Below are 13,146 nucleotides of genomic sequence, written 5' to 3' on the forward strand. Positions count from 1 at the left end.
CTGTGGGCTCTCAGCGGTGGTGGGTATGGCTGTAGCTACTTGGAGCTCGGAAGAGAATGGAGAGACGGAGGTGACGGCGGCGGCACATGGCAATTTTTGGGCAGAGATGAGCTAGCAGCCCAGCGGCGGCGGCGGCTTGCGGGAGAGGGAGACGAAAAAAGGGGATCGGTCGCATGGCGTAGTGGTCAACACGTATCGTACATCTCGATTACACGCTGACAGTCGGAACCCACTGGCCATGTACATCCCTCGAGCCGGACTTGAGAAATCCGACACCTCAAACGCCCGTGGGCTCGGACGCGTCCGCGGACACTGATCAGGCATCCCTTAAATGTCGTTGTGCCCTACATCCACATAACGCAAATTCCCATCCTCAAATCTATGCACGTCAACCATACGGTATAAACTGTCTGAATGCCAAATTTCAAAACAAAGCCAAAAAAAAATTCATAGTTCAACAAAACGGACATGACAAAATGAAATCATTGTCCGATCATGACGGATGTCCTCGGATCACTGGCTGGGCGCCTGCTCTGAGCGGAATGCGTCCTGCTCCACGCGGAATGCGTCCAGCTCGTCCCGCTCTGCCTGCATCCGAGCTGCCTGCTCCAACTGCATCTGGGCCGCTTCCTCCGCCTGCATCAGAGCCGCAGCCGCCCTCGCCGCCTCGTAGTCCTTCCGGTCGTTGACTCCTTCTTCCTGTCCGCAAGCCACTTCTTCGCATGCTCATCCAAGACAGTCTTGTCCGCCAACATGATCTTCGCATCTTTCTCGTTCCGTGCGAGTTGCAACCTCTCCTTCTCAAGCTCTATGTCGCCAAATGTCTTGGCCTTCTCGAGCTCCCATTTGATCGCCGCTTGTTGCTTCTCCATCTCAATCTTCTCCCTCTCAATTTCCAGCTTCTTCTCCGCCCTCTTTTGATCCCAGTCCATCATTTCCTTTTGCGCATCCAACATGAGCTTGTACCTCTCCTGCTTCTTGTTATCCCTCACCGAAAAAATGCCCATCCATGTTGACGACATTTTGGTAGCCGTGCCATCACGGGCGGCACGTGCCTTCTCCCACTTGTTTCCCATGATTTGGCAGTTGTCCTTTGGCATGGTAGCTTTTCGATTCTCCACGACAACATCATTCTCTTCATCGTCCAACCCAATCGATTGGTTGGAGCTTGAGCCATCATTCCTCTTCTTGTCGGACTTGAGGTCGGCCACAAGTTGGTTCCACTTCAGCTTGCCATTCAATATGACCCAACAATGGCTAAAAGCAAATGGCTTCTTCTCCATCTCATGATACAAAGTGGCTGCCACCGCCATCTAGCAAACAACAAATGTATGAGCACGAGAATGCAAACACAAGAAGTATGTGCAATGGACGAAAAGATGGGGCAATCGAGCCGACGTGAGTTGCAACTCCCATCCCAATTTGAGGGTGTTTGGTCACTTGTGAGTAGTAGCCGATGTACTTGTTCACTCCCCCTTGAATGATCCCCCAATGATGTTGGAGAGATGCCACATTGCGAGTGGTCATGATAGGATGCGGCTCCATATACTCCTTTTTCTCATGATACTCCTTCCAAATCTTTGTCCAATAGGTGTTCCCCTTTTGCTCGGTGCCGCATATTGGATCCATCGTTCTGACAAACCAAGCTTTGACCAACAAGGTGTCCTCAAAGAGAATCCAGACCTCTTGCCTTCGGCGTCTTGGTCTTCTTCTTCTTCTTGCTCAGATTGGGATCGGATGTTGTCCCAACTTCAAATGCGGTTGTGGCCTACAATTCATACTCCGTTTCGGTCGGTTTCATCATTGTCATTGATCATGTTCGACAAGAACGCCTCCTACATGATTAAGATTTGCAAGCATTCATCATGAGCGAAATGAACTACTGGTCTATGCTAAAATATGATCGGATAAGAGTAAAGAAAATGTACCGACTCTTGTTCGGTCATTCCGTCGAACATGTTGAGGGCAGCCCGGGCACTGTCGAAGCCCGTGCTCATCTGCGCCCGAACGAGCTGCGGCGAGTCACACACGTCAACTGTCGGCATCCACGTCGGCGGAGAGCTCTCCGGAATGGCCCAGCCGGCGCTCGGATCATCCTGTGTCCCAAGGGGGTCGGACAGCGTAATCCACGTAGGTGCTCGGAGTCAAGGGGTGCGGGGGGCTCCGGCCGCGGCAGAGGAGACAGCTGCTCCACCATCTCCGAACCTCCCTACGACGCCACCGCCGCCTTCCTCTCTCGCTGCTAGCGTCACCACAACTTGCGGGCGATGTTCTCCGCCTTGCAAATCCCCGCCGACGAAATTACGCCTCCGACGGACGAGGCAGACTGGGTCTCCGTCGCGATGGTGTGGGTCGGGATGGACAACATCTTCGGCTGTGGATCGGTACCGAAGGTGAGGATTGGGATCAATGGTGGAGGCCGGCGAGGGTCCGGTCGTGGGAACGGTTGGAGGACGGCGGGGGGAGGAGGAAGGGTTTGGTGGATTTGGTGCAATTTAGGGTGGGTCGGACTATCGGGTTCGCCGTGGCGGGCGTGCTCGGGTGCCCCCATATCCTCCCCATATTTGGGCTGGATATGGGGGGTGCTTGTCAGGCCGGGCGTTTTAGGGCCGTTTGAGAGGCCCGTTTGGGTAAAAAAAATCTTGACCGGGCAGTGACCGGGCGGCCCGCAGGCGGGTTTGAATTTATAAAACTAATTTAATATCTGTCAATCTTTTTTAGTGTCCACCAAATATACGAAATTAATTGCTTTATAGGAAACTAATTGCTATAGGCATAAACCTTTATGTGGTGCCAAATGGATTAAATAAATACATGCTATACTTGCCTTCAAGAGGAGGACAATGTGGAACATATTTTGGCCGAGTGTGTATACACGAGGAAAGTGTGGCACAACATCTTTGATACACTGGGCTTGGGCGGGAGAATACCGGAGGCACGGGATTACCTGTTGGACTGGTGGCTGGAACGGAGAGTGGCCTTTAGTAGGGAAAATAAGCGAGGCTTTGATACTCTCATCATTGCCGTCATTTGAGCATTATGGAAGCAACAGAATGCGAGAGTGTTTCACAGGACTAGCCAGCAGATGAACGCTCCGGATTTGGCCAATGTCATCCTGGGAGAGCTGAGGGACTGGAGGTTGGCCGGCCTGGGTGTTGGTGGTTTGGCGCGTTTTGTGAGAGAGTAGGCATAGTATAGTGTGTGGGTTGTAAACGATTGTGTGCCTTGGGCGGATGTACGCATCCACCATAAGGCATCTTGTAAATTATCTTTTCTCCCTTCTATAAAAATATGGTACGTCATTGGCATACTCATGAAAAAAATCCCATCAACCGTCCATGGTTCACTCTCCGCCACAGCACTCTTCCTATACGCCACCACCCTTGTTCATCGTCGGAGCACCCTCCATGCTTACTAGTCGCCGCCATGTGAGGAAGAAAAGGGGAAGGAGATGTAATTCGTGGGTTGCAAATGGGCTGGGAGAAAAAAGCCGGCCATGTTTGAACCGAAAAAATCTGTACTGGAGAAAAAACCAAAAGTGGGTGGACGTGGCTAGAGGGCTTGACAAAAGGAGCAGAAGATGGACACGAGAGAAACGGGAACACTAAGTATTTTTTATATAGGGGAGAAAATATAAGGAAAGATGGGAGAGAAGAGTTATGTTACAGTAATGAGGCCTCACGAACCCATGTCAGAAATGAGAAGAACAATTAATGACTACTCACGATCTTGCGGTGCATACTCCTTTTTACCGTTCCACATGTAATAGGACATCAGACCAACATAATTAGTATATTACCTCACAGGAAAACATGCAAGGATTCCAGATGCACCCTCGATAGGTAGTTCGTTTTAAGTGACAAGGAAGCATGTTTGTTCGGAGCAAGGATTCATAGTATAGCTTAATGTAAATATGTGAATATTCCATTCATAATTTGCTACCATCCATGTGATTTTATTTGGCAACTAACACTAAAGCGAGACCAAAATCAAAGTATCACAACTTATCTCACGCAACCTCCTGGCCCGCCATAGAAACATCGAGCATGATCAATAGGAGTGATAGAGTGGCATTTGCCATCTGTGACTAATGGGGTTAGGTTTCCCGTGATTGGGCTGCTATTCCCATCCTGGTCGATGAATCGAAGGTCAGTGAACGATGCGGCGCGACCCTTGCCACCATTTGGGAAGGCGCCACTGCCCATTGGAGGAGTTGGAAGCGCTTTTGTAGATTTAACAAATCCACCAAAAGACATTACATTTGCCTTTTGTGCTAAGTAGCTGAATATGGACTTCGGAAAATATCCCACCCCTGTGGGGATGTTGTTGAAGCCGTAATAGACCCACCAGTCACCACTTGTTTTGTCCTGAAATTGTTTAGCCTTCAGGTTAAAGCACCTAACATTTAATTTATACTTTTGACATAAGTTATGACCATTTTTTCAGGTTATAAAAATGATGCACCTTTATCAGCCATGTAGTAAGTAAGATCTTCACAAGGGAAAAATCATGACCGTGAAATTCATACAAAAATTATGCAACTCTTACCTTAAACACTCTGAGAGTGATATTTTGAATGGGTCCAGGGACATGAGAAACCGGATGTATAGCATCACCTGGAGCTATAACAGCGTCATTTGCACGTACAAAACCAGGGCAGTCCATGTTGTAGCAGCCGGTTTCAAACCCATCTCTCTGTTGCATAAATTTTCATTTGTGTTCTATCAGAGTAAGATCACCTTTTCTACGGGAAATAGTAAGACACTTATCAAATCATAATTCACAGCATCATTATCATAGTACCGTCCATAAGGTATAGAAGTGAGGGTGTGAGTCACCATAGCGTTCTGGACGAATCTGTTAAACAAAGGATACGTGAAAGTTAAAAATATGTCGTCACACGCAAAGTTTGAAACTGATGAACATGTGAGAAAGCAATCCATTCAATGGAGAATAAATCAACTTGTTACGGCATCCACACTTTGTGAAGTAAGTCACAGTTTTACAAGTGTTGACACTTGACTGATAGAGTCTAGCCCAGAGTTCAAAAAATAGTTCCACATGTATATGTAGACATGACTAACGTATTTGTAAAATTTTCTCAAGAATCGTTTCATTTGTGGGCTACACCAATACACAAAAAAGACAAATATGTGGAAGAAATGCTATCTTGATGAAAATTTACATGTAGCTAGTATCAAAGCTTACATGTAGAAAAAAATATACAAGACTTCTATACTTTACAAATATGTTTTGGGAAAGAAGAGCAAATGGGCTCACTTGAGCCCAAACACCATTTTGAGTTCCTAGTAGCTTTGCACATATTTTTGATTCTCCAATTTAGTTCTTAAGTGTTGTCTAGCACTTAAATCAGGAGAAAACTAGGACAAGTTTCTTAGTTTTCGATGGGCATAGTTATACCAAAAAATAATAATTGAGTATCATTTCATTTTGAATGAACATCCAATCTGAGCTCAAGGATGATTTGGGAACTTTGTAAGTTTGCATGGCGTATTTCTGTCACATGATTATTGCAATACCATATTTAAAGCAATTGATTAATATATCCAACTTATTATTTGAATTGAGAGGCTATGTGAATGGGAAGAGAAAGAAATATGATTCTTACATGCCAGCCAACTTGAATCTCATTATAGCTTGATTTATTACCATCTCCGTAATGAGAAACCCAAAATGTAGTCGAACTCCACTGACCATGTTTTAATTCGTGGCCATACACATCCATGGTGGCATGTAAGCCATAGTAGCTGGCCTCGGGACCTCTAGATGATGTATAGTATCCTGCAGTCTGCAAGATGAAAACACTCAAATAAACAACACAACTCATAGAGAAGTAGGTGACCTATAGGAATGCATAATGCTTATACCCGAAATCACTCTAGAGACATGATCTTACTTACAAAGTATTTTTAAATCTACATGGTGTTTGGTCTTGTATTAAAATGAGCCAATGAAAACACCTAAAAGGAAAATAGTAAAAGTAATGGACAACTTGTTCTTGGCAATTTGTTTAAGATGATATTATGTCCATTGAGACATACTATTTCACGATTTATATTTGGCTTGGTGGTTATGAATGTTTCCCCTGCTTAGATAAAATCCTCTAACAAATGATTACATAATACATGCAAATATGCATAGCTATGCTTATCGACATAATACCATGGCCTTCTCACAAACATAAATCTTGGCAACTAGTGTTGTTGTCATCTAGAGCAGTTTTCATTCATAGTTTCAAACCCGTCAAAATACAGTACCACAACATCATACTAAGTTATATTCCATTATATACATGTAAGTATAATTTTTTATAGTTGAATATTATAACAAGTACCATATTTCCAAAAATGGTTGTGCCATGATACATATTACAGATTTCAAATAATATATTGTGGTCATTGCGCTTATTAAAGTATGATATTGGGTAATCCTATATAAAATACTTAAGAACACATGGTGAAAATAAGAAAGTGTAGCTCACATATGCTTCATCCTGTGAACTAGAATCTTGTCCAAAAGTTGTTGCTTCAATGGAGTTTGACTTCAAACTTGTGAGAATTCGTTTGGCTGAACCATGGAGAAAATCTTGTGGTGGTGAATTATTTTCCTTCAAACAAAAATGTAAATGCATATTTTCAGACACACTTGATGCAAGCAAGATATGATGATGGCAATAAGGGCCACTGGTAGTATCACTATATGTGCTCTATAGTTGTATCAAATGTCAAAAGGTCAATTTTAAAAGAAGTGAATGGATTCTACAATCGGTATAACAAGGTATCGGTGACAATAAAACAGTTACCCTAATATCAGATCTACCAACCCCACCTTGGATTGACATGATGGATGCCAAGAAAGATCTTTATACAACAGGAAGCCCTTAGGATCTAAGATCCTTATAAACCAATTCCCATCCCCACTCCATTGCTATCCACAACCCCGACCATCTCAATTATATCTACAACGCTACCACAACATAATATAATCTATGTCACAAAAGAAATACTAGCCCTCATATCAATACACCCATGTAATAGTTATATAAAATACTATAGTATTACAATATATAATAGTGTTACCTCTTGAATAGCAGTAAACAACCGAACACCACTTGTTTGAAGAGCATGAAAAAAGAAACATAGAGCAATCGCTTGTGGAATCAGAGTAAGCCTAAACATGTTTGTATGTGAAAGATGTAAATCACTGTATGCACCGAGAACTATATATAGAGGGGGTTTTGAAATCTTTCAGGAAAGGAGCATTTATTACGGCATATATTTTATTGATATGGAAATTCTTTCTTTAGTATGTTCTTAAAATATTTCTTTAATGCCATTAAACCATATGATATTTATTTTTATAAGGTGTAAATCTTTCTCGAGCAAGCGACATATAAAACTAATTGAATATCTGTCAATCTTTTTTAGTCTCCACCAAATATACGAAATTAATTGCTTTATAGGAAACTAATTGCTAAGCATAAACATTTATGTGGTGCCAAATGGATTAAATAAATACATGATACCTCTAGGTAGATCTTATTTTTTTAGCACCATGTTGCATACCCCCATTGATCATTAAAAAATAAAGGTATACTCATATAGTTAAGTTTACAGTAGAAAAATATTAAAATACTATTTATTTTATAGTATAAACCTTAACCCTCAAATTTAGAAATATTTTAATATTATTTAAGAAAAAAGAAAACTTATAGTTATGAATATGAATTCAAACAAATTAAGAAAAACACCTTCGTATTATGTGTACATATTGTTTGACACAAAACATGTTTAAAATAAACCATGTTTAGATTTGGAAGCTATAAGTTTCGAGACTAAAGTTTCTAGATAAAGGGATTGTAATATTTGAAAGGCGAGGTGACTATTATCCTCGCCTTATTATGTACTCCCTCTATAAACAAATAGAAGATGTTCTAACTTTTTTGTTTTTTTTTTGAATATTTATTGTGAGGAAAAGCCCCAGCCCTTTATTGAAAAAAAAAGTGTACTGTACAGGCAAAAAGAAACTATGTAGAAAGGCTAAGGAAAAGGACCTACCTATGCCTAACTATGTCTACCTGCTTTACAACAGAGAGTCAATCCAAGCCAACAGTTTGGGTTTAATACTATCCTTCACCCTATAAGCTAGAAGTGAAATATCATGGATGAATTTACATTTCCATGCACTGAAGGTGGCTCTCTCAGCTCTGAAAGTTCTGCCATTTCGTAAAATCCATATATTACATGCTGCTGTTAGCATAACTTCAAAGAAGAAGGGATGCCTGAAGATGGTTCTAGCACGAATGATACTGTCGTGGAATTGTCACGTTAGATGCCCTTAGTGTAAGGACTTAGTTGCGAGGCCAACGCATCTATGTGGTACCTTGAGAAGGGTTGAGCGGAATCGAGAGACGCAACACAAGACAAGGGTTTAGACAGCTTCGGGCCCTGGGAAACATCATCCGGTAAAAACCCTACATGCTGTTTGAGGCTAGATCTCCTTATCATCCCGAGGGAGTCACCGTAAACCGGCTCTCCTCTAGTTGTGTCTAGCCCTAGAGATTGTTTCTTGCTTGTCTGTCCCTCTTTGAGGAGACCTGCCCCTCCTTATATATGTTGAAGGGGCGGGTTACATGTGGAGTCCTATTAGTACTAGGACTAGTCTATCTCTAATACAAACCGGATACAAGTCCTGGTCTTAATTCCTTGTAAGGTAAATATTCGGCATGCCTTTCCTCTTAAACTGGCCCACAATAGTATGAACCGGCCTTCATGAACCGCCAGTTAGGCCACCGGGTCTTGTCGCTCCTCTATTATCAATGAACCGTAAACCGTCAGGTCCAAACGGGTCCCCGGTGAATCGCCAAGACTTCGCCGGGTCTCAAGTAAACCGCCAAGTCTGGCCGGTTTATACTTCCGGCCGGTTTACGCCGTGGGGTATATCCCCGACAGATACATTGTTGTATATCAGAACCTCCAGTCCAATCAATGCCCAAGTAATTCCACACCCTGGAGCTAAACATGCAATTAATGAACAGGTGAATCATGTCCTCATACACATACTCATTGCAAATGAGACAAAGATTATCATCTTGGCTTGATCTCCAATGTCTTCTAACTAGCATGTCCTTGGTGTTTAGTCTGTCGAAGAATAGCAGCCAGCCAAAAACCTTGATCTTCATAGTGCACCTACTCTGCCAAAACCATTTGCATGATTGTATTGTTGGTAAATGGGAGTGCATGATTGTGTAAAAGCTTTTGGCAGAAAAATCCCCAGATTTACCAGGCCATATCCAAACATCAGGAATAGTGGGGTCCCTGTTTAACTGCATGATCCAACCTTCCAGCACGTGTAGCTCAAAGGCAGCCTCATGGGATAGAGACAGATAAAACATGGAGAATAAATCATGAGTTTGAAGGAATTCATGAACTTAAATCTTATCATTATTGACAAAAGAGAACAACCAAGGCAGTCTCCAACATAAAGGTCTAGAAGAGCCCCCAATATGCCAAGAATCAGTCCAAAACAAAGCAGTGTCACCCATGTTGATATGTACTGAGGCAATGGCAGTATAAGCCTCATGGAGTTTTAGCACATCCCTCTACCAGAACGAACCATCTCGTGCTGTGGCATGGGGGACACCAAGATCATAGTAGTTATTCCATATCAAGGCCACCCAAGGAATGTCAACCTTGTTATAAAATTTGTGGAGATGCTTGATGAGGAGGCCTTTGTTCTGGATGTTCAGATTAATGACTCCTAAACCACCTTTGTCCTTTGGCCTGTAGACCAGATCCCATGCAGCCAGAGACTGCTTCGGAGCATCATTGTTACCCTTCCAGAGACATTATCTAAAGATTCCGTCCAACTGTTTGATGATCCCTGGTGGAATGTGCAGGCTACACAGAAAATATATTGGCATAGAGTTCAAGACAGATGTAAGCAGCTGCAAGCGAGAGCCTTGATTCAACATGGAAGAACTTGCAGTCAATCTCCTCTCAAGACTATCAACTAGAGGCATGAGATCAATGATCCTGGGCCTAGTAGTTCCCTAGGGAAATCCAAGGTAGGTGAATGGGAGCTGCCCAATTCTACAACCAAGTATAGCAGCCAGTCTAGTAGCTTCACCTTCCTCCTTGTTCAAAGGAATCATTGATGATTTTGCAAAGTTCACCTTTAAACCAGGGGATTGTTGGAAGGTATACAACATGTTCTTAAGGGCAACATCCTCTTCATCCTTAGTAGCAAGAAAGATAATCGTGTCATCTATGTATTGAATGATGGGAAAGTCCCTATCATGAGATAGAATAGGCAGAGATAGAGCTCCATGCGCCAACATTCGGTTGACCACTAACTACAACAGATCAGCTGCAAGGAAAAACAACAGAGGTGAGAGAGGATCACCCTGTCTGACTCCACACTTGCATTTAAACTGCTTCCCAGGAATTCCATTTAACAAAAAAGATGAAGAACCTGTGGAAAGGATTTGCTTAACCCAAGTCAGCCATTTATCAGCAAACCCTTTATGTTTCAACATCTGTAGAATGACCTCATGCTCCACAGTATCAAAAGCCTTGGCAAAATCCAATTTGAGAATTATAATTGGTCGCTTGGATTGTTTACACTGATGGATGTATTCAAAAGTCCATGGCAGGCAGTCCTGAATTGTTCTACCTTTAAGGAACCCATACTGATTTTTATGAATACACTTAAGAATCACCTTCTGCAAGCTGTTGGCCAACAAGTTAGTTAAAAAATTTAAACAAGTGTTGGTGATAGATATATGCCTGAAATCATCTGGCCCTTCGGGGGAAATGATCTTGGGGATGATGTAATGAGAGAACCATTAATGCTTTCCAGCAATAGTTTCCCCTCATAAAAATCATTAATGAGCCTCAAGAAATCATTCTCAATTATAGGCCAGCAGCGCTTGACAAACATCCCATTAAAGCCATCAGGGCGAGGGGCCTGATCAGTCGGCAACTCCTTAAAAACTTGGTTAATTTCCTCATCCAAAAAAGGCAAAGATAGCTCCTCCAGGCCAGGAATAGCCTTGCTGGCGGATGAATTCAGGACTAAACTGAATAGCTGGCCTTTTGCCAGGCCAGGAACCCATACTGATTGTTCCAAACTGAATAGCAACCTGATATCAGGTTGCTATTCAGGTTGTTTAATTTTTTTTTAACTAAGTTGTTGGCCAACAGGTTGCAGAAGGTGATTCTTAAGTGTATTCATAAAAATCAGTATAGGTTCCTTAAATGTAGATCAATTCAGGACTGCCTGGCATGAACTTTTGAGTACATCCATCCGTGTAAACAATCCAAGCGACCAATTTCTTAAAGGTAATATTTGTTGGCCTAAACAACTCATACGAACTGAATAGCAACCTGATAGCCTTGCTGGTATGGGTACCAAACTGAATAGCTGGCCTTGCCGGCGACGAGGACGTCACCGGAGAAGAAACATCATTATCCTCATGAGACGAAACATGATGACCAGCTTCCCTGACCATGGTCACCTCATCATTGGACGGGCCATAACTATAACCTTTACGGGCCGGGTACTGCATGAACATAGCGAACATAGCATGCTTCCTAGGCAGAGATTTGGCCGCACGAGCACAAAGAGAGGATTTTGCCGGGGCATGCTGCATGGCCTCCAAACCAAGACGAGCTCTCCTCTTAGAGGGACTAACCAAAATCCATTCTTGTTGGCATTCATATTGCCAAACATTAAACTCTTTCTTCCAATCTGGGCCACCATGACCCCAAAGATGAAAGAAACACTTGAACTGGTCGCAAACAAAACTCCTCTCATGCAGAATGGAAAACCCCACTTCCTTGCATGAAATGTTGAATGAAAAAACGCCATGGTGGAGGAGAGATACCTTGAGATGAGAACAATACCTCCGATCGCCGCCTCAAGTGCAAGGCCCACGTTCTCCTCATCTAGCCTAAAAGAATGTCGTGCAAACGAGACCACCATAGTCAAATGGTCCGTATCCGTCGTGGGGGTGCACCGGTCTGTTGAAGGTGCGTTGGATCTCATGAGCCAACTTCATCCCCGGGGAGAAATACAAGCCCAGGGAGATTCTTCTAACTTTTTTGTGAATCGGATGCATATAGATATGTTTAGTGTGTTTGTTCACTTATTTCACTTCATATGAAGTTCATATTAAAATAACAAAAAAAACGATTCATGAACAAAGGGAGTATGTAGCTTCCAAAGACTCGTTAGTGGTCACTTCATGCCCTTGTGTCGTCCCCGTCGGCTGAACTGGCACCTATCAGTGACTCAGCTTGACGCATGCAAGCGATTACTTTGAACGATGCCACTAGAGCCGAACCGTCAGAAGCAAGAAGAGAGAGGCAAGTGAGCGGTGGAGGCGAACCCTATTTCTCGCATAGGTCCTAGAATAGGGACCACCTATTTGCCGCATTTTGTGGCAAATAAAGGAGCAACACACACTCGGACCCAACTGGCAGACCCATTAGCAGGCGTAGGACCTAATGCTGTAATGAAGCTTTTTTGGCACTTCGGATCTTTTTTTGCACTGTAGCATGAGTTTATGGACTCTAGCGGGCCGTCTATAGGACCATCCCGATTCACTATAGCAAAGCGGTAAAGTAGTGAATGATTCGTTTTAATTTCAAAAAATTCTTTAGAAAGAGATTTTTTTGTTATTTACACACAAAAAATGAAAACTCAAACATTTTTCAAAATTTGTGAACAAAATTTTAGAAATGGGAACAATTTTTAAACTCTGAACAAATTTGAAAAACACCAACTTTTTTGAAATTCCTGAATATTTTAGAAAATGCAAACATGTTTTGAATTTGTGAGTAATATTCGAAAACAGGAACAATTTGTGGCAGCATGCATTAGTTTGAAATTACAAAAAAAAACTTGAAGCACATGCTGTAAGAACTAATTTTGAAAACAGGAATGATATTTGAAAAGCTCGAACATTGTTCGGAAATTCTTGAACATTTTTCGCAAACACGATTTTTCAGAAACACATTTTTTTAAATTCTAAACAGTTTTCGAAAACGATTTCAAAAAATAAGAACATTTTTAAAATTTTCTAATACATATCTGAATTACCCAAACATTTTTTGAAAAAGG

The 13,146-nt window shown here is 42.4% G+C and overlaps 1 protein-coding gene across 1 annotated transcript; it reads right to left on the bottom strand.

Moving 5' to 3' along the window:
* Positions 1 to 3,899: 3,899 nt before the first annotated feature.
* On the bottom strand, positions 3,900 to 11,674 carry LOC123090294 (uncharacterized). The gene is made up of 9 exons (XM_044511665.1): positions 11,409 to 11,674; positions 10,961 to 11,164; positions 10,542 to 10,751; positions 7,101 to 7,191; positions 6,503 to 6,628; positions 5,630 to 5,809; positions 4,804 to 4,857; positions 4,549 to 4,695; positions 3,900 to 4,367 (listed from the first exon to the last, which is right to left on the bottom strand). The coding sequence occupies exons 1-9, from the start codon at positions 11,672 to 11,674 to the stop codon at positions 4,005 to 4,007; spliced, it is 1,641 nt and encodes a 546-aa protein (XP_044367600.1). The 3' UTR covers positions 3,900 to 4,004.
* Positions 11,675 to 13,146: the final 1,472 nt, after the last annotated feature.

The sequence above is a fragment of the Triticum aestivum genome, chromosome 4B, assembly GCF_018294505.1.
Source record: "Triticum aestivum cultivar Chinese Spring chromosome 4B, IWGSC CS RefSeq v2.1, whole genome shotgun sequence".
NCBI lineage: Eukaryota > Viridiplantae > Streptophyta > Magnoliopsida > Poales > Poaceae > Triticum > Triticum aestivum.

What these genes read in the sequence shown, in the direction of transcription:
- LOC123090294 (XM_044511665.1), bottom strand. Translation starts at nt 11,674, where the DNA reads ATGCAGCATGCCCCGGCAAAATCCTCTCTTTGTGCTCGTGCGGCCAAA. An exon ending in CAGATGTTGAAACATAAAGG is followed by an intron (nt 7,192 to 10,541) that starts GTTTGCTGATAA and finishes AAACATGTTTAG; the next exon opens with GCTTACTCTGATTCCACAAG. An exon ending in TGTTTACTGCTATTCAAGAG is followed by an intron (nt 6,629 to 7,100) that starts GTAACACTATTA and finishes TTTTGTTTGAAG; the next exon opens with GAAAATAATTCACCACCACA.